Genomic DNA, 20,176 nt, shown 5'->3' on the forward strand with positions numbered 1-20,176 from the left:
ATTCGTCAAGGTCGCGACGAAAAAATCAGCGACTTTATGACAAGATTCCACAAGGAATGCCTGCAAGTAGACGATCTCAACGATCTGCTTGTCATCTCGGCATTCCAAAATGGAATCCTGCCCGGAGCTCTCTACAGGAAGCTCGTTGAGTGCGGTCCGCAGACAGCTCAGGAAATGTGGGACATTGCGGACCAGTACTCCCGGGCCGATGAGGCAGACCGTCGCAAACGGTCGTTAGACAGCTCATCGTCCCGAGGAGACAGAAGGAAGCCCGATCATAGCGATCAGGGGCATCCTCGCCGGACTCCATTTGAAAGAATTCAAAGGGCTCCGGTGCAAGACAGATTGGGACCCCGTCTCAATCCCGAGAAGCCGCCCGCTCAGTTCGTACCGCTGAACAAGCCGAGAGTGGAAATTTTCGAACTGCACTCTGACCTGTTCGAAAAGCCAAAGCGGATGACGAAATCAGCCGCGCGCCGACCCCAGGATAACTACTGCTCCTACCATCAAGACCACGGTCACGATACCGAGGAGTGCAGAAACTTGGCTGCAGGTATCGATGTTCTTGTGAAGGCAGGGACATTGAAAAAATACCAAAGCAAGCAGTCAAAGAAGAATAAGAAGCAGAGAGGTGCGAACTGCGCTCCTCAGGATCCGAAAAGGCAGCCGGATCCCGAAGACGATGACGAGCCGCAATATGATGGAGTAATCCAGACTATTGACGCTCTCCCTGCCGGGAAGACCAAGTCGTCCCTGAAGTCAGAGCGCAGAGGCTCCAATCGAGAGGAGCCAACGCATAAAAGGCTGAAGCAGGACGAAGTGATTACGTTCTCGGATGCTGATCCCGTCCCGGCCATCTCTCCTCACCAAGACGCCATTGTCATCCAAGCCGGAGTGGCAAACAAACTGATCCACAGGGTGTTTGTGGATACAGGAGCGTCAGTCAGCATTCTTTTTAAAGAGTGCTTCGACAAACTAGAAGTGGACCCAGCTCGGCTCAGTCCGGCTCCGCTTCCCCTGAAGAGCTTCGCCCAGGAGGACACCCGCCCTGAAGGTATTATCAGCCTTCCGATCACGGTGGGGAAAGCGCCTACTAGCTCCAGTACGATGATTGAGTTTTTCGTGGTGAAAGCTCGGTCCCCGTACAACGTCATCCTGGGAAGAGACTGGCTCAACACAGTTCGGGCCATTTGCTCCACTTATCACCTCACCATCAAGATCCCTACTAAAGGAGGGATAGCGGTCATCCGAGGTGACCAAAAGAGAGCAAAGGAATGTCTGCAAATTGCGCTTAGAAGTGCCGAGCAGTCAGATCGGCACCACCAAGCATAGCAATCACAGCAGCCGGAGTCAGAGGCAATGACCGAAGTCATACCGGAGCCGAATTCGATGACAGTTCAGCTGTACGAAGACGATCCATCCAGAACGGTTAAGATCGGCTTCGCGGGAACGCCTCTACTTCGGGAAAAAACCATCCAGCTCCTCAAGGAGTACAAAGACGTCTTTGCATGGTCTCCGTTGGACATGACCGGAGTGCCCCCCGAGGTAATCACTCATCGTTTAAATATTGATCCTTCGGTCCGGCCGATAAAACAGAAGCAAAGACTCTTTGCGGCAGAACGAAGTCAAGTCATCCATGACGAAGTCCGTCAATTATTGAAGGCGGATGTGTTATTCGAAGTGAAGTATCCTTCGTGGGTGGCCAATCCTGTCATGATCAAGAAAAAGGAAGGAGGATGGCGGATGTGCATAGATTTCACCGATCTAAATAAGCACTGTCCCAAAGATTGCTATCCCCTTCCGAACATAGATAAAAAAGTAGAAGCTTTGATAGGCTTTGAAATTTTTTGTTTTCTTGATCTATACAAAGGATACCATCAAGTTTTAATGGATGAGATTGACGCTTCAAAAACGGCCTTCATTACTGATTTCGGCATTTTCGCTTATAAAAAGATGCCATTCGGTTTAAAGAATGCCGGAGCCACTTATCAAAGGATGGTAGACAAGCTTTTTCGGCACCTGATTGGAAAGGAGGTCGAAGTGTATGTTGACGATATAGTCGTCAAAAGCAAAAGCACTTCGGAGTACGAGCACAACCTCAAGTCCACTCTCAACGTGCTCAAGAAAGCCAACCTCAAACTTAATCCCCAAAAGTGTACCTTTTTGGTAGATTCGGGAAAGTTTCTGGGTTGTTGGGTTTCAAAGGACGGACTCAAGGCAAACCCCTCAAAAGTTCAAGTCGTTCAGAACATGGCAATGCCGAAGTCCATACATGACGTGCAAAGGCTAACCGGATGTCTAGCCGCACTGAATCGATTCCTTTCCCAAGCAGCCGAAAAGCAACTGCCGTTCTTCAAGGTGTTGAAAAAGGCACCAAAGTTCGAGTGGGGAGCCGAGCAGAAAAAGGCCTTTGACGAGCTCAAAAGTTATCTAGCCGAGCTTCCTATTCTCTCTACCCCCCCCGAAGCCGAAGTAATATTCTTATACTTAGCGGCATCGGATCAAACCATCAGCGCGGTGCTTGTACGAGAAGAAGGCCTAAAGCAGCTTCCCATCTATTTTACAAGCCGAGCATTAAGAGGTCCAGAAACCAGGTATCAACCTCTGGAAAAGATTGCTCTGGCATTAGTAAATGCAGCAAGGAGACTGCGGCCATACTTCTATGCTCACAAGGTATGCGTCTTAACTGATCTGCCACTTCGGCAAGTGTTGACCAAACCAGAAGCATCAGGCAGAATCGCCAAGTGGGCTATAGAGTTGGGAGAGCACACAATTGAATATCTACCTCGGAAAGCCATCAAGGGACAAGCCTTGGCAGATTTTCTTGCAGAAGCAAAGTTCGATCAAGCAATTCCTGTTATTGCCGAACAGAAGAATTCTGCCAATGCCGAACTAGCACAGCCCTTGGAATCCGAAGTAGAGCCGCCGGACTGCTGGAGCGGATTCGTAGATGGAGCTTCAAACAAGATGGGAAGTGGAGCTGGTATTTTACTTGTCGCTCCCGACGGACACGAGGTAACCTACTCACTTCGGTTCCTATTCCCCACTACTAATAATGAAGCCGAGTACGAAGCCCTCCTGGCCGGACTCCAGTTAGCGCAAAGTCTGCTCGTCAAATCTCTCAAAGTCCATTGTGATTCACAAGTCATAGTAAATCACATGTTGGGTACAAGTGAAGCTCGTGACGAGAGAATGAAGAAGTATTTGGACAAAGCGCAAAGCATCAGCCGAAGTTTCTCCTATTTTCGGATAATCCGCATTCCCAGAGCGGAAAATAGCCGAGCAGATACCTTAAGTAAGTTGGCCTCAGATCCGAGCTCAAAGGCGGAAGAATTAATGCATCGAAGCATTGATGAAGCCGAGGTACATTCAGTATCCAGCTCGCCGAACTGGATGACGCCGATCTTGCAGTATCTGGATCAAGGACAATTGCCCGAGGATAAGAGAGAAGCTCGGAAGATCACGTGCCGAGCACTTCGGTACGAACTTCATGAAGGAGTCCTCTTTAGAAAGTCTTACCTCCAGCCGTTATTGCGGTGCGTAGGACCAGAAGAGACGGACTACATCCTCAGAGAAGTTCATGAAAGATCGTGCGGTAGCCACATCGGAGCCAGAGCTTTAGCTAAAAAAGTTCTGAGATGGGGATATTATTGGCCAACCATGGTACAAGAGGCAGTGCAGCTCGTCAAGAAGTGTACGAAGTGCCAAATTCATGCAAATGTCCCAAGGATGCCGCAGACCGATCTATACACTATGCAAAGCCCTTGGCCTTTCATGCAATGGGGCATAGACATAGTGGGACCACTTCCTCAAGCTCCTCGGCAAATGAAATTCCTTATCGTTGCCGTGGACTACTTCACGAAGTGGGTGGAGGCTGAACCATTAGCTACGATAACGAGCTCAAAGGCATTGGACTTCGTCTGGAAGAATATAGTGTGCCGATTTGGCATACCCCACATCCTCATCTCGGATAATGGGACTCAGTTCACCGACAAGACGTTCAAGAATTGGTGCCAAGAGCTGAACATTCAACAGCGGTTCACTTCGGTCTCCCATCCCCAAGCAAACGGACAAACGGAAGTAACGAACCGGATTCTGGTGAAAGGGTTAAAAGCTCGGTTAGAACAAGCCAAAGGACAATGGGTAGAAAATCTCCCTCAAGTCCTATGGTCCTACCGAACTACACCCAAAACCTCCAACGGTGAAACTCCGTATAGTCTGGTGTACGGCACTGAAGCCGTAATTCCGGTGGAGATCGGCGTACCCAGTCCCCGAACTCTAAATTTCTCCTCAGAAATGAATGACGACGGACTGAGAGCAGAACTAGATCTCGCCGAAGAAAGAAGAGAATTGGCGTGCATAAAAGCAGCCAAGTATAAGGAGCAAGTAGCCCGGTATTATAACCAAAGGGTGAAAAAGCTTCAATTTCAAGTGGGAGATCTCGTCTTGAGAAACAACGAAGTAAGCCGAGCAGAAAAGCTGGGCAAACTCGAACCCACATGGGAGGGTCCATATCGGGTGTCAGAAGTCCTCGGCAAAGGGTCTTATAAATTGACTCACATGTCAGGAGAACAAGTACCCCGAACATGGCACGTCTCCAACCTCAAGAAGTTCCACTTGTAAGAGACAAAAGTCCGGTCAGTCCGTCTCGTGTCTAGTTCGGTCATAGGGGTATATGTTTTTATTTGTTTGTTTCTTACTTGTACCTTTTACTTGTCGTTTTTAAAAAAAAAAAAAAAAGTTTAAAGTTTTTTTTTTTTTTTCTTTCATCTTTTTCATTTTTTCTCTATGTGTTTTGTCTCTATGTGCTTGTCGTCTCTTACAAATGGTACCAAGGTATATCGTTCTTTAAAGACTGATCCCCTTTTTAGATCGATTATTAAAGACTATTGTGAGTCCAAGCTTCTAAGGAGGATACAAGACCACAATTCAGCTTAACAAGCAGTCCGTCTGAAATGAACTGCAACAAGCCAACGACTGTGAGTCCAAGCTTCCAAGGAGGATACAAGACCACAATTCAGCTTAACAAGCACTTCGTCTGAAACGAACTGCAATAAGGGAAAGTCCGATCCACGCGATGAACCTCGCCGAATTAGGACGACCAAGTTCGGTCAAAGAAGTTTACCTCATAAGACCGAGGACGACCATGTCTAGTCAAAGAGGTTTACTGCATAAGACCACTTCGGTTAACTGGGAAAGTCCGATCCACGCGATAAAACTCGCCGAATTAGGACAAGGGAAAGTTCGATCCCGGCGACAAAAATCGCCAAATTAGAACACAAACCAAGTCCGGTCAAAGAAGTTTCCTTCATAAGATCAAAGACGAGTCCGGTCAAAGAAGCTTACTTCAAAGTCCAAATACGAGTCCGATCAAAGAAGCTCACTTCATAAGACCGATGACGAGCACGATGAAATTGTTTCGCAGAGCTGTAAGTAAGCAGTGATAAAAGCGAAAGGAAAAAATTTCATTTATTAAATCTCGTTCGGCAGACAATTCAGCTCCCCTACGAGAAGGCATTACGCCATTACAAAGGACTATTCTACTGTCCTCGGTTGCTAAAGTTAAGCCACCTATCTGCAAAATCCTCTGGAAGCCGAGTTCGGTTGTTCCGAGCAGATGAAGAATAAGCAGGTCGACGAGATGCTATCCTCGACCCAACACCTCTTCCGCGAGCCCGAGAAGCTCTAACCCCTCGGCGATGAAGAGTCTCTGCAATAAGCATCTGCTGATCTTGCTCGCTCATAGTCACAACTCCTCGGCGAATTTCAGTCCGTCCCTGTCTTGACGATTCCGGTTGCTCCTGAGCCCGTTCTCGTCTTGACGTTTCCGGCTGTTCCGGAGTTCGTTGTTGACTTGGAGTAGGATTTTGAACAAGGGAACCAGAGGCTTGATCTGGAGTGCGAGCATCTGTTGGCGGGAAATGCCTAAGGAATCTCTCGATTGAGGGACGCCGGGAAAGAATGATGTCGTACCGAGAAGCCCAGCGCCGTAATGATTTCACAACTTGTTGGCAAGCCGAGCTCTCCAGCGCATTGTTCCTCCGGAGTACATGATATTCCTCCCACAGTTCGTCAACTCGACTCTGAACATCTGATATGGTCACTCCCCCGCGCACACGGATGTAATCCTCGTACGCAGTCCTCTCAGCAATGGTCGTATTCAGCTCGGCCTCCAGATCCTTCTTATCGGACTCTAAGTCCTTATTATCGGCCTCCAGCTTCACTAAACGAGCCAAAAGCTCGTCATTCTTCGTCTGATCGGCTATAGCTCTTTTCTCAGCTTCGTCTAAAGCCGAAGAGTACAGCCGTTTCCAGTGAAGTATCTCCATCTCCTTGAGTACAAAGCAGCTATATTAGTTCGGCAGCTGTACCGAGCAGATAGTAAAATACAACAGGAATAAAGGCGAGTACGAAAAGCTATACGAAGACAAGTGTAGAGAATTTTTCATTCACAAGGAAAATTTTTTACACTAGGAGGGCTTCAAGGCCATTTTACAAGGAAGAAACTAGACTAAGAGAAGGGAGACGAAATCATACTCCGCCAGCTTCGTCTCCGGCTCCTCGGCCTGGTTCAGCTTCTTTCTCCTGAGCTACCTCAGCCTCGGCCTCGCATCCTGCCGGCCTCGCCTCCGCCTCCTGATCGGCTTCCTTCTCCGGATGCCCGGCCCGCTTGACTTCGGCCTCCTGCTCCAGCGGCTCGGCCTCACCCTCTCCGTTGTAAGTCGAAGCGGGTGAAACGGGTCCCACGGAGGCAAAGATAGCCTCCAGGTTCTCGTCCCGATCAGCTCGACAACTCCGGACTCGGTCTGCAGAAAGCAGGACCGAGGATGAAGCGAGCTCCTCAAGGAGCGGCAGATTCTGAAGCCGAGCTGCTATCTCTCGGCTGTACAGAGGCAGCACGACGTCGGCCCCCTGCTCGCCCTTATCGGTAATTAGCCTTACCAGACTACCGACAAAGGCCGAGAACTGGCCGCTCAAAAAGAGTTTCTCCGTGTAAACACGGAGAGCTTCCCCCTGGGCAGCCACGGCGGCAGCCTCCTTCTGAGCCTCCCGGTGCTTCGTCTGCTCTTGCAGGATGATGAGCTGGTTTTTGGCTGACCGGGCTTCATCCTGAGCCGAGATCCTAGCAGCTCGGGCCCTCTCAAATTTGGCCTCAGCCTGTTCGGCCAGACTACGAGCAAGATGCAACTTCTTCTGCATCTCCTCGTAGTCGTGGGATGCTTTGGAGAGCTCCACGGAGACGAGCTTGGCTCTCTGAAGATGAACAAGGAAAAAACTCAACAGAATGGCCATCAAAAAATGGGGAAAAGAAGCCAAGTCAGAAAGCTTACCTCCACAAAATTCGTCGGCCATTGAAAAGGCTCAGGGACTTGTTCCGGGATGTCTGCAACCACCTCGGAGATGACCAGGTCTTTCCCCGGCACTCTTGGGGACTCATGAAATTTCCCCTTCCCTTTAGCCGAACACGGCTCCGGCTCTTTCGGATCCGAAGAAGAGGTTTTTTGCCTCTTCGGATTCTTCTCGGCTTCAGACGCCGAGCGAGGGGCTCTCTGCCTCTCCGGCTCCACAAGCTCGGAGGACTTTCGGATAGCCTTATTCAGCATGTTCACTGTCAAAAAACAAAAAAAAAACAACAAAGTCAGATTTTCTTCGTTAAAGCAGTAGAGCATAAAGATAAAGAGAAATCCTCACCCTCGGCCTCTTCGTCCGAAGACGAGATGTCGAACACGACGTCGCCCTTGACGAGCTCAGACTCCGTGTATTGTTTCCTAACTATGGGAATCTTGTTGAGCTCGCCATCGAGCTCGTCCAACGGTTCAGGCCGAGGATGACGGATAACGGACTTCGGCCCTCTCCAGGGAAAACTAGGAGCCGCGGTCCTATCATAGTAGAAGAAGCGGTTTTGCCACTTCGGCCACTTCGTTTTACAAAAGGCCCTAAAGGGCTGTACAGGGATCAAGTAAAACCAAGACCCCTTCCTCTTAAATTGAAAGAATTTAAGGATCGCCTTCAAGGACAAATCCCTTCCTAACTTACGGAGTTCGGCAGCGAAGGCCGACAAGTGCCTCCAAGAGTTCGGAGTCACCTGGCCTAAAGGAAGCTGAAAAAAATCTAGTAAATCTATAAAGGCAGAAGGGAGGGGGAAACGAAGCCCGCATTCTAAGCAGGCCTCGTACACGGTGGCGTAACCCTCCGGCGGGGAGTCAGCCCTATGATCACCGTCAGGTACCACCGCCTTCCCCCCAGGAAAAAAGTATTTTTCGGGTAGGGATATCACAGTATCCTTACTCAAAATACTATGGAAATACTCTACGGTCTTCTCCCCGGACTCTTTCCGGCCAGAAGACCCCTTACCGCCTCTCCTACCGCTACCCGACTCCGAAGAAGAAGAAGAAGACATTTTTCTTACTTTTTGAAGGTGAAGAAAGTCTGAAGAAATTCTTGAAAGCGGAGAGAGAATTTTCGCAAAAAAGAGAGAGTGCAGAAGAAGCAGTCGCAAAAGTGCTTCAATGATGAAGAAAGAAGGTATTTATCAGATTCGGCGAAGATTTCAAAATCGTCGCACCGTTTCGAATCCCACCTTTTCAGGATTCAACGGCCGGTTTTTGCTGTCGCATTTAATGCAGTCACGTGCAAGGCACGTCCCCTGACATCAGCCTCCCCCTTGCCTTTATCCAGAATGCCGAAGTGATTCACTTCGGCCTTCGGGGGGGGTAGTGATGGGGTGTGTACTAAACAAGCCCAACAGCAACGACGGCCCATCAGCCCAAAGCCCAAGGAAGAGTATGAGTTCGGCATTACCAAAGAGTTCGGCCTCAGCCTACAGCTCGGTAAAAGCCAACCAATCAAGCTCTACTCTCAGATCGGCAACCGAAGCAGTTCGGTCTCAGTATTCGACCGAACAAGGAGTTAGTGGACCCATACAGGATTTCCACAACTTCCAACACACCCACTGCCACGTGGTGTCAACTCAGGCCACGATCGTAGGCCATGACCTACGCTACATCCACGATCTTAGGCCATGACCTACACGACATCCACGACTTAGGGTGGTGATGCAAGCCACGATCTTCGTTCAATATATAAATAGAACTTAGATCTGATAGACAAGTTTTTTAAGCTCTCTAGAGATAAAATATCATATAGCAAGTCTGTGTTGTAAGCTGTAATCCCAGATCAAGCAATACAATCTTGCCCTCCCTTCTTCCCGTGGACGTAGATTTACTTCAGTAAATCGAACCACGTAAATTCTTTGTGTCGTAGTCTTTATTCTCTACCAGCATTTACTAACATCAGAAATTCGCGGATCCATCAAAATGGAATAACAAACACACATTACACATAACAGTCTAATCCTCTACTTTTCAGGTATTGCATGTATCCATGCAATCACTTATTTAACTTCCATCCTCGAGCGCTTATTCAAATGCTATTTCACATTCCAAATCTGAGAAAGAAAATCGAGAGGTAGGAAAGGAGAAGAGTGACCGTGAATTCAAGATCTCTTCATGCCACCCAAATTCAAATCATTCCTTTTCCTTTGAGCAAGAGATATTATTATTCCCTTCGGTTCATTCATGTATTGAAATCTTCACGTTTTAATCCCATGCCACAATTTCTTAAGAGCACTTACAACGCAGCACGTCACCATTTTATAATCCAGACCATCTTCATGCAACAGTGGCAGCTTATCCAACAACCTAGCCTCATTTCCACATTAATTACCATTATTTTTAATTCATTTTTAATTGTTGATGTTTATTAGTCACGTCGATTATTTGGAGAATTAAAAGTTAACAATTGAATACTCATTAAAATACATGTTTATTATGGGTTTTGATATGTTCATTGAATCATTGTTCATCATAGTTCTTGAATAAATTGCACGAAAATTGATTTAATCACATTATAACCTAAATAGATGCATAAGGAATCCGTTTGTTTTCTCGCTCTACCGTTGCACAATCCCCAACAACGTGCGCCGATATTATTCTACGAGTTCTTAAAATGTTGGGCACCGACTCCCGAATCCGTCACCCACACCCAACTCTAAGAAGATCTAATCGAACATATTTCGTCGAGATTTGGTAACTAGTAGCCGATCTCCCGCAACATGTTTCTAGCGTAACTCTTCAGCGGCGGCTACTGCTTTTCAACTAAAATTGTATTGATGGCTTGTTCTACCAATTTAATTTTAGGATTATGTATTTTATTGCTTACAATAAATTGTAATTTTAGGATTCAATTATGTAATTTTTTTTATTTTTTCTATAAAATGTCATTTTTAAGATTTCAACGTGGAGTAATGTTTAATTTAAAATAAATTAGTCAGAGAAAAAAGAAATGAAGTAGTGAGATATGTGAATAGATAAGAGAAGAGATGTGACTTGTATATATTATCTATTGAAAAAGAAATATGGTAAAAAAGTAGTATAAACCCATAAATTGTTGAAAGAAAAGATGGTATCAATATATGATTGTGAATGGCCTTATATGTACACTAAATTTAAAACAATTAATTTTTTTTCACTTATTGCTCAATTGGAAAGGAAAAACAAAGTGTATATAAAATATATATATGATTGTGAATGGCCTATGTACACTAAATTTAAAACAATTTTTTTCCCCACTTATTGCTCAATTGGAAAGGAAAAACAAAGTGTATATAAAATATATGTATGATTTCGATACATTTTTATCATATTGCTAGGATGTATATATATAATTATTTGTCGAAGGATGTGAGCATATCTAAGTGAAATTCTGTCAAATATTAAAGCAAATTTCAGTTATTGGATCTTGTTATGTAACTGTTAGATTAATGACATGTGTCATCTAATAATGTAGATTGTGTAGTCTAATAATGTAGCTCGGCTAATAATGTAACACGTTTTAGTCTAGTAGTGTAGATTGTGTAGTCTAATAATGTAGCTTGACTAATAATATAATGTTTTTTAGTCTAATAATGTAGCTCAGATATTGTTATCACAACCATCCAATCTAAGGATCCAAGGGCTGAGATTTGCTTTGATTTTTTATAGAATTTCACTTATTGACCATAGTGCGCCCCTTTGTCCATCATTAAGTGTTAGTACTACTATGTATTGTCATGTCCATTATTAAATACTCATTTTGTCTAACTAAAATAAAACGTTTTTTTGTCTTATTAAAAATGACACATTTCTTAAAATAAAATATTATTATACTAATATTTTTTTTATCTTTTGTTTTATTTTGTTTTATTTTCTCTTTATTCAGGTTGTGATTGAATTGGTAGATAGAGCCATTTAGAGTGCATTTAATGGCTTGATTTGTTGGTTAAATTTTCCGTGTGGCCAGCTCAATGGGCGGTCCGTTGAATTAAGGTTGAAAATGACTGTTTTATTATTATAAAAATTTTAGTGATAATAATCTATGCAATACTATTTCAATTTTAAATTACCTGGAATTACTAATATAGCCCTCAATCTTGAAAATATAGAAAAAGTCAGTGGATAGTTTTGGAATTTCTTACTATAGTGTGGTTTTAAATAACAAACCAAACATGTGTTATTAAGGACTATGAATAACATATCATCGATTCAAACACCACAAATAATGGAAAACCAAGAAAAGCATTGTTGCAAAATGGTTGTGTTCTTATCTAAATGAAAGATAAATTCCAATCCCAACACACCCTTAAACTACAGAACAAAACCACCTAAAAGACCATACCGAAAAGCAAACGTTTCATATTTAGTGGGGCGATGGAGTATTACATTTCATTTTTATTATTTTTAATATATAGACTTTATATAACATTAATTAGTTTCATTCACATATAACATACATAAATATATGGGAGTGGAACTAATATTTTATTAATTTTTCTATTTATTTTTATATTTCATAAAAGTTGTGTTAATGCAATGTGAAATATTTATTGATTAGGAATTAAGTGGAGTATGTTTGGTAGGATCAGTAGTGTATCGAAGCCCAATTAATAAAATGCTCGTACCTATTAAAAGCCCAGGAAACAACAAGCCTAATCTTAAAAAACCCTAGGCAACAATCCGTATAAATCTTATCATCGTCGCCTCTCTCTTCATTTCCCACCACATCCACCACCGGCGAAGAGGAGAGAGGAGGAAAGATGGTGACGCTTAAGCTGCAAAAGCGGCTTTCCGCCAGCGTATTGAAGTGCGGCAAGGGGAAGGTTTGGCTCGACCCTAATGAAGTAAACGAAATCTCCATGGCCAACTCCCGTACGTTCTGCTTTCTACTTTCAATTTTTTCAGAGCTATATTATCAGTGTTTTTCGATGTCTGATTAAAAAACACAAAAATTAGGTGCATATTGGATTAATTTGTGTTTGAATAAACTAGTTTCAGATTTATTTGATTAGGGCTTGTCTAAGCATTTGTATATAGTCAGGCCACCTAATTCTCCTAAATTGTTCTGGAATAAATTCAGAAAGCACAAAATTTCAATTGTTATTTAACCGTGGAATTAGTGATGATTGAAATGATTTGACATAGCTTCGGATTCACTGTGCAATTACACGATTTTCTATGTATCTTCAGAGAAGAACTGGTGCAGAATGTCTATAGATTGCTTGGAATTGTATACTTATAATTTGCTGTTGGCGAATATAGCTGTAGAATATATAAATGCAATACATATTGGCAGGTTATCGATAGTCAGATCTTTGGGGTAGATAAATGCTAAATTTAGTTGTATATATATCACATTATTAATTGTTTTGTTTTATTATGTGAATACACTACTATTTCATGTAATTAAATTATCGATATTCTTTTGGACGCAGGACAAAATATTAGGAAGTTGGTTAAGGATGGTTTCATTATCAGGAAGCCAACCAAGATCCACTCACGTTCCCGTGCCCGCCGCATGAAGGAGGCAAAAAGGAAGGGACGCCACTCTGGATATGGTATTGTTCTGCGGGATTTTGCTTTCGTTCTGGTTTATTAGATAGTTATACCACAAAGGGTTTCTCAATCTTTTATTTGTAATTTTGATGCTTTTTTTGTTATCATTTCCTTACTAAGAGCTAATTTATTTATTTATTTGTGATTAATTATTTCAGGTAAGCGCAAGGGTACCAGGGAAGCAAGGTTGCCCACTAAGATTCTGTGGATGAGGAGAATGAGAGTATTGAGGCGTCTGCTCCGCAAGTATCGTGAGGCAAAGAAGATTGACAAACACATGTACCATGACATGTACATGAGGGTCAAGGGAAACGTGTTCAAGAACAAGCGTGTGTTGATGGAGAGCATTCACAAGTCCAAGGCTGAGAAGGCTAGGGAGAAGACTTTGTCCGACCAGTTTGAGGCCAAGAGAGCAAAGAATAAGGCTAGCAGGGAAAGGAAGTTTGCTAGGAGAGAAGAACGTCTTGCTCAGGTATAACTTCAAGATTCTTAAATTGTATAGTAATTTATTGGATTTGTTAATCCCAATATCCTATTTCACAACCAATGTAGGGACCAGGAGAGAAGGTAGCTCCACCTGCAGCAGCTGCCCCTGCATCGACAGCTCAGCCAGCACAGTAAGTGTATTGCAATCGCGGTTCAATTTATCTGCTGCATTTTGAAGTTGCATCAATATTTGGTATATCTTGTTGTAGGCCAATTAAGAAGTCGAAGAAGTGATATACTTGACGAATAGTTTTCACCTACTGGCACTCGGCATCCTTATGGTTTTGCTAGAACTGTACCCCACTTCTTTTACACCCTTAATTTTGAGTTGCTTTTATCATATAACTATGTTTAGTGAAAGGAGTATTGAAATTATTATGTTTCCATAAGTTGATTTATACTCCTATTTGATTTCTTTTAAGTTTATGTGCATGTTCTTATATTGGGTATAATTTCTGGTTTATCTCATATCTTTGTTATCAGGTGTCTTGTTTTGGATGTGTTATTTCCCTTGCTTGTAAATTTATTTTCTCCGCTTTAATGTTTTTCAGTTTCTATTATACTGCCTTTATCCTTGTAAATAAAATAACGTGTAGGGGTAACGTATTGTTTAACTATTCCAAAATTTTAGTTTATAGTACTTTTTAAGGATGGATTAAAAGGAAATAGTTTATACGTATTGTATTGGTAACGTATTGTTTGGAATGGTTTAATAAGGAAATAGTTTATACTACTTTTTAGGGATGGAGGAAATTCTATAATTGTACATTACATCGTTTGTAGCTTCATTCAAATGTTTTATATGATGTAAAAAAATGGGCTTTTTACCTATATAAATGATGGTTGTCTCAAGGTAGTTGAGCTGTATTTATTTTTTTGACTCTTTCAAGCTATTTGATTTGTTTTCTTTTTTTGGCAAAAATTATATGCTCTTTCATACTCTACTCTTTTTTCATTTTTCTTATTTTACTCTTATTTTATTCTCTTCATTTTAACATTTAACATATCAATTTTTAAAAATATTGTGCCAAATGAAATGATTAACTACCTTGGTACGGATCGAGTACTCTTTTGTGATAGCATGACTCCTAAACTTGAAGTGATTCATCATTGATTCATCCTTATATTTGGAATGAGTTGTAATGGACGAACACCTATTCAATATGAGAGGAGTTAACAACTTACATATCTTTATGTATAAATTCATTACAGATCTTTTCTTAAGATCTTAGCCACATGACTTCTCAACTGTATTTCCACATCAACTTTTTCGTTAACTTTTTAACATCACGTAAATCACACAATTTCCTAAATAAGGCTTCTTGTCCCGTAATGTGAGGCCAATCTGGCGTCGTAGTTGAAGAAGGCGTTCTGAGTTGCGTTGTCTACGGATGTAACAATGCAGCCAGCTTCGTTTGCTTTATCGCATTTCCCGAGCCTGACTACGAATGTAACAGTTGTGCCGTGCCCCAACCCTTCGCTTTCGACCCACATATGGCCTCCCATCAAGTTCATAAACCTGTTCACTTCATTGCTCAGTAAAACTGAAAATTGTGTAAAATTATGCAGAAAAAAAACTGATGTGCACCTTTTGCAAATTGGAAGGCCAAGACCGGTACAGGATCGGTTCCGGGTGGGTGAGTTTTGGGGATCGGCAAACTTGGTGAAGAGACGTGGGATGTCATTTGGGCTGATGCCACACCCAGAATCTCGAACCTGCACTCTCAAGTAAAAATGGATTTCTGTTGAAGGTGGCGAGCCCCTGATGTTTTCTGGCTTTGCAACGGAGGCCTCAACGGTGATATAACCTTCCTTTGTGAACTTAACGGCGTTACCAACCACGATCAGTATGATCTGCATCAGCCGTTTCTCATCGCCGGTAGCGTACACAGGCAAGTCAAGACCCATTTTCAAAGTTAGTGACACTTTCTTCACTGATGCAATAGGCCTTATCAACTCCACAACCTGTGCTTCAACACAACTACTTTCAATCAAAAAAGGCAAGCCACTTACTTATAAGTGAAGATATACAAACATAGGGTCCTCTTAGGTTGGCAACTGACTTAAATTGATTACTGACGACTATGTGAACAACCTACATTATGGATGTCACGAATACATTTGTATGTCAACTAAATACTGTTGACATATGTATGTCTTGTGTTGACATCTATATTTACATGCCAACAGAAGACATACGTATGTCAACTACATTTAGTTGATATACAAATATGATCAGTTGACATCCATGACAGTTATAAATTTAAGCTAGTTATCAATCGATCATATCCCTACAAACATATACATTCATCACCTCTCCAAAAGCTGCTTGGAGATTGAATAACTCCGATTCTAAATGAAGGCTGCCATCTTCCAGTTTTGAAAGGTCCAAGACGTCATTGATGAGTGTTTGTAGCACGTTGCCACTCTTGAGTATTGTCTCGATCATGACCCTTTGGTCCGGACCTAGCTCCGCTTCTAAGAGCACTGAGCAAAGAGATAAGATAGCATGCATCGGTGTTCTCATCTCGTGCTTCATTACAGAAAGGAAGTCATTCCTAGCACCGATGGCCAGCTCTGCCTCTTGCCGAGCTAAATCCAGAGCTACGTTCTGCTGCACCAGCTGATCATGAGACCTCATGGATTCTTCCAGAATCGCAGCATGAGAGAGAGCTACTGCCACCTAAACGTTGAATGAACCAAGACAAGACAAATCATTTCATTTCAAACGTTTCGATAAAAGAACATGAAAAAATCGAACCTGATCAACAACGACTTCTACAAGCTCAAGCTCATGGTCGCGCCATTGCCTAATTCCACTAATAACAAGAACCATCACAGCGTAGCTTTTAGCCGACAGCTGAGGGCAGTTGTTGATATGGAAGTTTGAAAGGTCCAAGAGTGGTACACGAACCGCGACAGATTCAGGAGACATGTATCTACCATGGACAGGCTTAATATTTGCCAAAGGGCATGTGTGAGGAATATGGATTGCCTCAGCCCGACTAAAGATTTCGTTGACAATTGGAAGACTGGTGGGCACAGTGGATCCGACCGGTATCAGATTCGTCAAAGTGTGGGATAAATGCAGATTCAATCCTCGTTGAGACGGCATCCACAGGGCACATTCTTCCAAATCCAAGGTCCTCCCAAGCTCAACAAGAGTAGTTTTCAGAATAGTGTGTCTGTCGAGCGTGCTTCTAATCTCATGAGTTAGCATCCGGACATGCCTACTCGTCTCTTCCTGCTTTATGATAAGCCCCATCTCTCGGTCTAGCTCTTCGGCCTTGTTTTTCAGAAACGACTCCCTCGTTTTCACGCTGAGTAGGTCGGGGATGATGTGGACGAGCATCAGTGCTGTGACACACGACACAGCAGCAGTGGAAACTTTCGCTATGGTCATTACCAGTGCAATGGTTTTCGAATGAAGAGTGAATGTCCAGAGATTGATCAGATGAGTTGCTCCACAGAGAATGATGAAAGCACCAAACTGTATCAGCACCCATCTGTATGGAAAGATTGAAGACTTCTGGACAAAGTAGATGAGCTCAAGAGGAATGGAGAAGTACGCGATTGCGATTATGAAATCGGATATGTACTGATATTTCACCAGGACTCCATCCGCTGGCCAGTGACTTTCGACGCAGTCGCATGACTCCATTAGAGGAACCTATCCCAACTCCAATTACATTACAATTGCTTCAACATCATTAGCTTTTCGGGAAATTTCCAAACGAACAATTTCAATGAAATCTTTCAATTTCTTATTTCAGGTTTTTTAGTCTGTATATTATAACTGATACTACCTTGCATTCATCCTAATAAAACATAGTAGTATCAATTTTTAACACATTATTGGAATCCAAATTAATGATCCATAAAATTGATTATCAGATAACTAACTCAAAGTTGTTAGTTATGAATGAATAGCAATGAACTAGACATTCTTCACCACTTATACATTCATGTGCCTCTTCATAAAATTCCATAATCTTATTAAAATCTGCTTCTAATCCAACAATTCAGCACACATTATTATTACTAATATTGGAGCATTTTTTTAACTCTGTAACATAGCATGCTTTATTATAGATTAGCAAGAGAAGAAGAAAAAAAAAGTGACAAATTCTACTCATCGATTACCAAACAAGGTAGAGATCGGATCATACATAACTTACTTCAATCACAAATGTTACAAGCATTAAAAAACTAGTACTACTATAGTTTTACCTGATGAAGAAAATTACATGAAGGAAATCAATCCTAGAACATGGATTGAGTTGGTTGAGTGTGATTTGAGAAGGGAAAATGGTTGGATTGGTTAGAAGAGGAGAGTCATAAAAAAAGTAAGGTGGAGTGGAGGGAAAATAAAATGAAAAAGGAAGCATTTATAGGTATGATTTGAGGCATCACATTCACGGGGATGAAAGAGACTAGCAGAACTGTGGTTCAATGAACTTGGGCACACGTGTGACAACTGCATTGGATCCATCCCCACCTCATCTTATTGGCCGGCCTAGAAACTCTGCTCTCTTTTTCGGCTAGTTAATTACTCCATCCGTCCCACGTTAATAACACTTTAACAATACTTTAATTACTTATTCTCTTTATCTCTTTCTTACTTTACCAATTTTGCATTAAAACCTGTGTAAAACCCAAAATGTATATTCTTTGGGGACGAAGGGAGTAATTTTCATGTCCGATTTTCTAAATCTAATTTACAAATCTATAGTGCCACTGCCATATCTTTTCAAGTCTTTGAAATAAGATTGTATTTTTAATTCGTGGGAGTGTTTTAGAATTTGAAAATCTAGTGGATTCGCAAATTTCTATTTGGAATTGCAAGAAAACAAAGATACATATATATACATCAAATTGAGGACTAAGCTAGGATAGTTGGGCAAAATAATTCTTCCGTCCCTAAAAAATATGCACTTTGGGTTTGACACGAGTTTTAATACAAAATTGATAAAGTAAGAGAGATGTAAAGAGAAAAAGTAATTGAAGTATTGTTAGTGGGGAATGAGTCCCACCTCATTAGAGAAAAAATAGTTTACAAAATTGAAAAGTACATATTCTTATAGGACATACTAAAAAGTAAAGAGTGCATGTTCTTGTAGGATGGAGGGAGTATATTTTATTAATCTTGTTTAGAAATAGTCTCGTCATTCCATTGTAGTAGAGTCATTTCATTTTCTGCACTCGTTTTAGAAAAATGATACCCCCTCCATCCCACTCAAAATTTACACATTCTTGAGTGACACGAAATTTTAGGAAGAGTTGTTAAATGGAGTAAGTAGAGAGAAAAATGTAGTTGAATATTTTAATGAGGAAAAAAAAGAGAAATATTTATTTTCAAATATAGAAAGTGAATATCTTGAGTGAGACAAATCAAAAAGAAAATGTAGACATGTTGAGAGGGACATAGGGAGTAATCAATCATTAAAGTGAAGAATAATGTAGATAAGAGTTTTCTGTACAATATTCCTATTTATTTATTAATATTTTAAAACAATTGTAAAAAAATGAAATGATGCTGAAATGGATAGAGTACAAGAGTTGGCAAAGAAGGCAGAAGTATGACGATATTGTTAGCCCACCGAAAAATACAATTAGATGCATATCCACATCTCAAAGGGTCAAACTACACAAACGTGGCAGACGTATTGTCTGAATTTAATATTTAGGTATCTGCTCGACCGGATTTGCAGATTAAGGCCGAAAGTCTTCCAACGGGTGGCAGGGTTTGAACCTGTGATCGGGTTTGAACCCGTGATCTAAAGGTCACCACAGCTCCGCGCTACCAACTGCGCTACGACCGTTGGTACCAATTCTCAATATACTTGATTCACTAATTTCACATTATTTACATTTTAGCGTCATATATAAGAATGAAAATTAATGCCTATTAATTATGCATATGCAAGTATCATTAATGAGGACTTCATATATTTTTTGCATTTTTTTTTATAAATTTTAGTAACACTCAAATCCTTTTTCAAACCACATAAAATTAAAATGCCCCATAATATATACTGCACCCATTACGCAATATTCTCTGCAGCTAACATACACATCATCAACTGATTAATTATATATGTACAACATAATGGATTTATATTGGATTCAAAATATTTCAATCACAATACATGCTTTTAAGCTATTTTTTGTCTAAATTTACGAGGATTTTAATATATTATTCCAATTTCTAGACATTAACATAAATTCACAATGAAATGTTATTGCTTTTCACAAATCCTACTAAATGTGAATCATATATTTCAAATTCTTATATTAAATTTATTTTATAGGTTTTTAGAATACATACTTTCTCCTTCTCACTAGATACAGGGGAGCTCCTTCCACCATATTTATATAAAAATAAAAGTTGAAATTATATAATTTCAAATATCTAATAATCATATATAGTTACTTAGGGATGTGATAATGTGTAAATATGACGGTGACATCCTACCACCATTTAAGCCCCTTAGATCTTCTAATCGTGTGGATATGTGCCTGCCATGTGGCATCTAATTTCATTTAAAAATAATAAAAAATAGGCTGAAGGGCAAAATTGGAATTCCATTTAATTCTGTTTGGGCACGATTCACGTTTTTTCCTTATTCTTTTAGCACCAAATTTTGTTACAGTTTTCACCAAATCTGGTTACAATATTCATGCGATTCTTCATATGATTCTGCATTTTGTTTCCACCAAATCAATTTCATCTCCACAATATATATAAACACAATCGCGTG

General features: G+C 41.3%; 2 protein-coding genes across 3 annotated transcripts; one reads left to right on the forward strand and one right to left on the reverse strand.

Moving 5' to 3' along the window:
• The first annotated feature begins 12,047 nt into the window (after window positions 1–12,047).
• On the forward strand, window positions 12,048–13,867 carry LOC121744833 (60S ribosomal protein L19-1). The gene is made up of 5 exons (XM_042138498.1): window positions 12,048–12,245; window positions 12,809–12,931; window positions 13,088–13,401; window positions 13,482–13,546; window positions 13,625–13,867. Exons 1-5 carry the CDS (start codon window positions 12,134–12,136, stop codon window positions 13,647–13,649), a joined length of 639 nt encoding a protein of 212 aa, XP_041994432.1. The 5' UTR covers window positions 12,048–12,133; the 3' UTR covers window positions 13,650–13,867.
• A 674-nt stretch (window positions 13,868–14,541) lies between these two features.
• Window positions 14,542–17,753, reverse strand: LOC121744817 (probable ethylene response sensor 1). 2 transcript variants are annotated; one of them, XM_042138486.1, is made up of 5 exons: window positions 17,646–17,753; window positions 16,177–17,085; window positions 15,730–16,098; window positions 15,004–15,380; window positions 14,542–14,934 (listed from the first exon to the last, which is right to left on the reverse strand). In XM_042138486.1, the coding sequence occupies exons 2-5, from the start codon at window positions 17,074–17,076 to the stop codon at window positions 14,724–14,726; spliced, it is 1,857 nt and encodes a 618-aa protein (XP_041994420.1). In that variant the 5' UTR covers window positions 17,077–17,085; window positions 17,646–17,753; the 3' UTR covers window positions 14,542–14,723. The 2 variants fall into 2 exon arrangements, with proteins under 2 accessions (XP_041994420.1, XP_041994414.1); XM_042138480.1 differs by lacking the exon at window positions 17,646–17,753 and having other exon boundaries at window positions 16,177–17,166.
• Between the last annotated feature and the right edge of the window lie 2,423 nt (window positions 17,754–20,176).

Source organism: Salvia splendens, chromosome 1 (genome assembly GCF_004379255.2).
Source record: "Salvia splendens isolate huo1 chromosome 1, SspV2, whole genome shotgun sequence".
Lineage (NCBI taxonomy): Eukaryota > Viridiplantae > Streptophyta > Magnoliopsida > Lamiales > Lamiaceae > Salvia > Salvia splendens.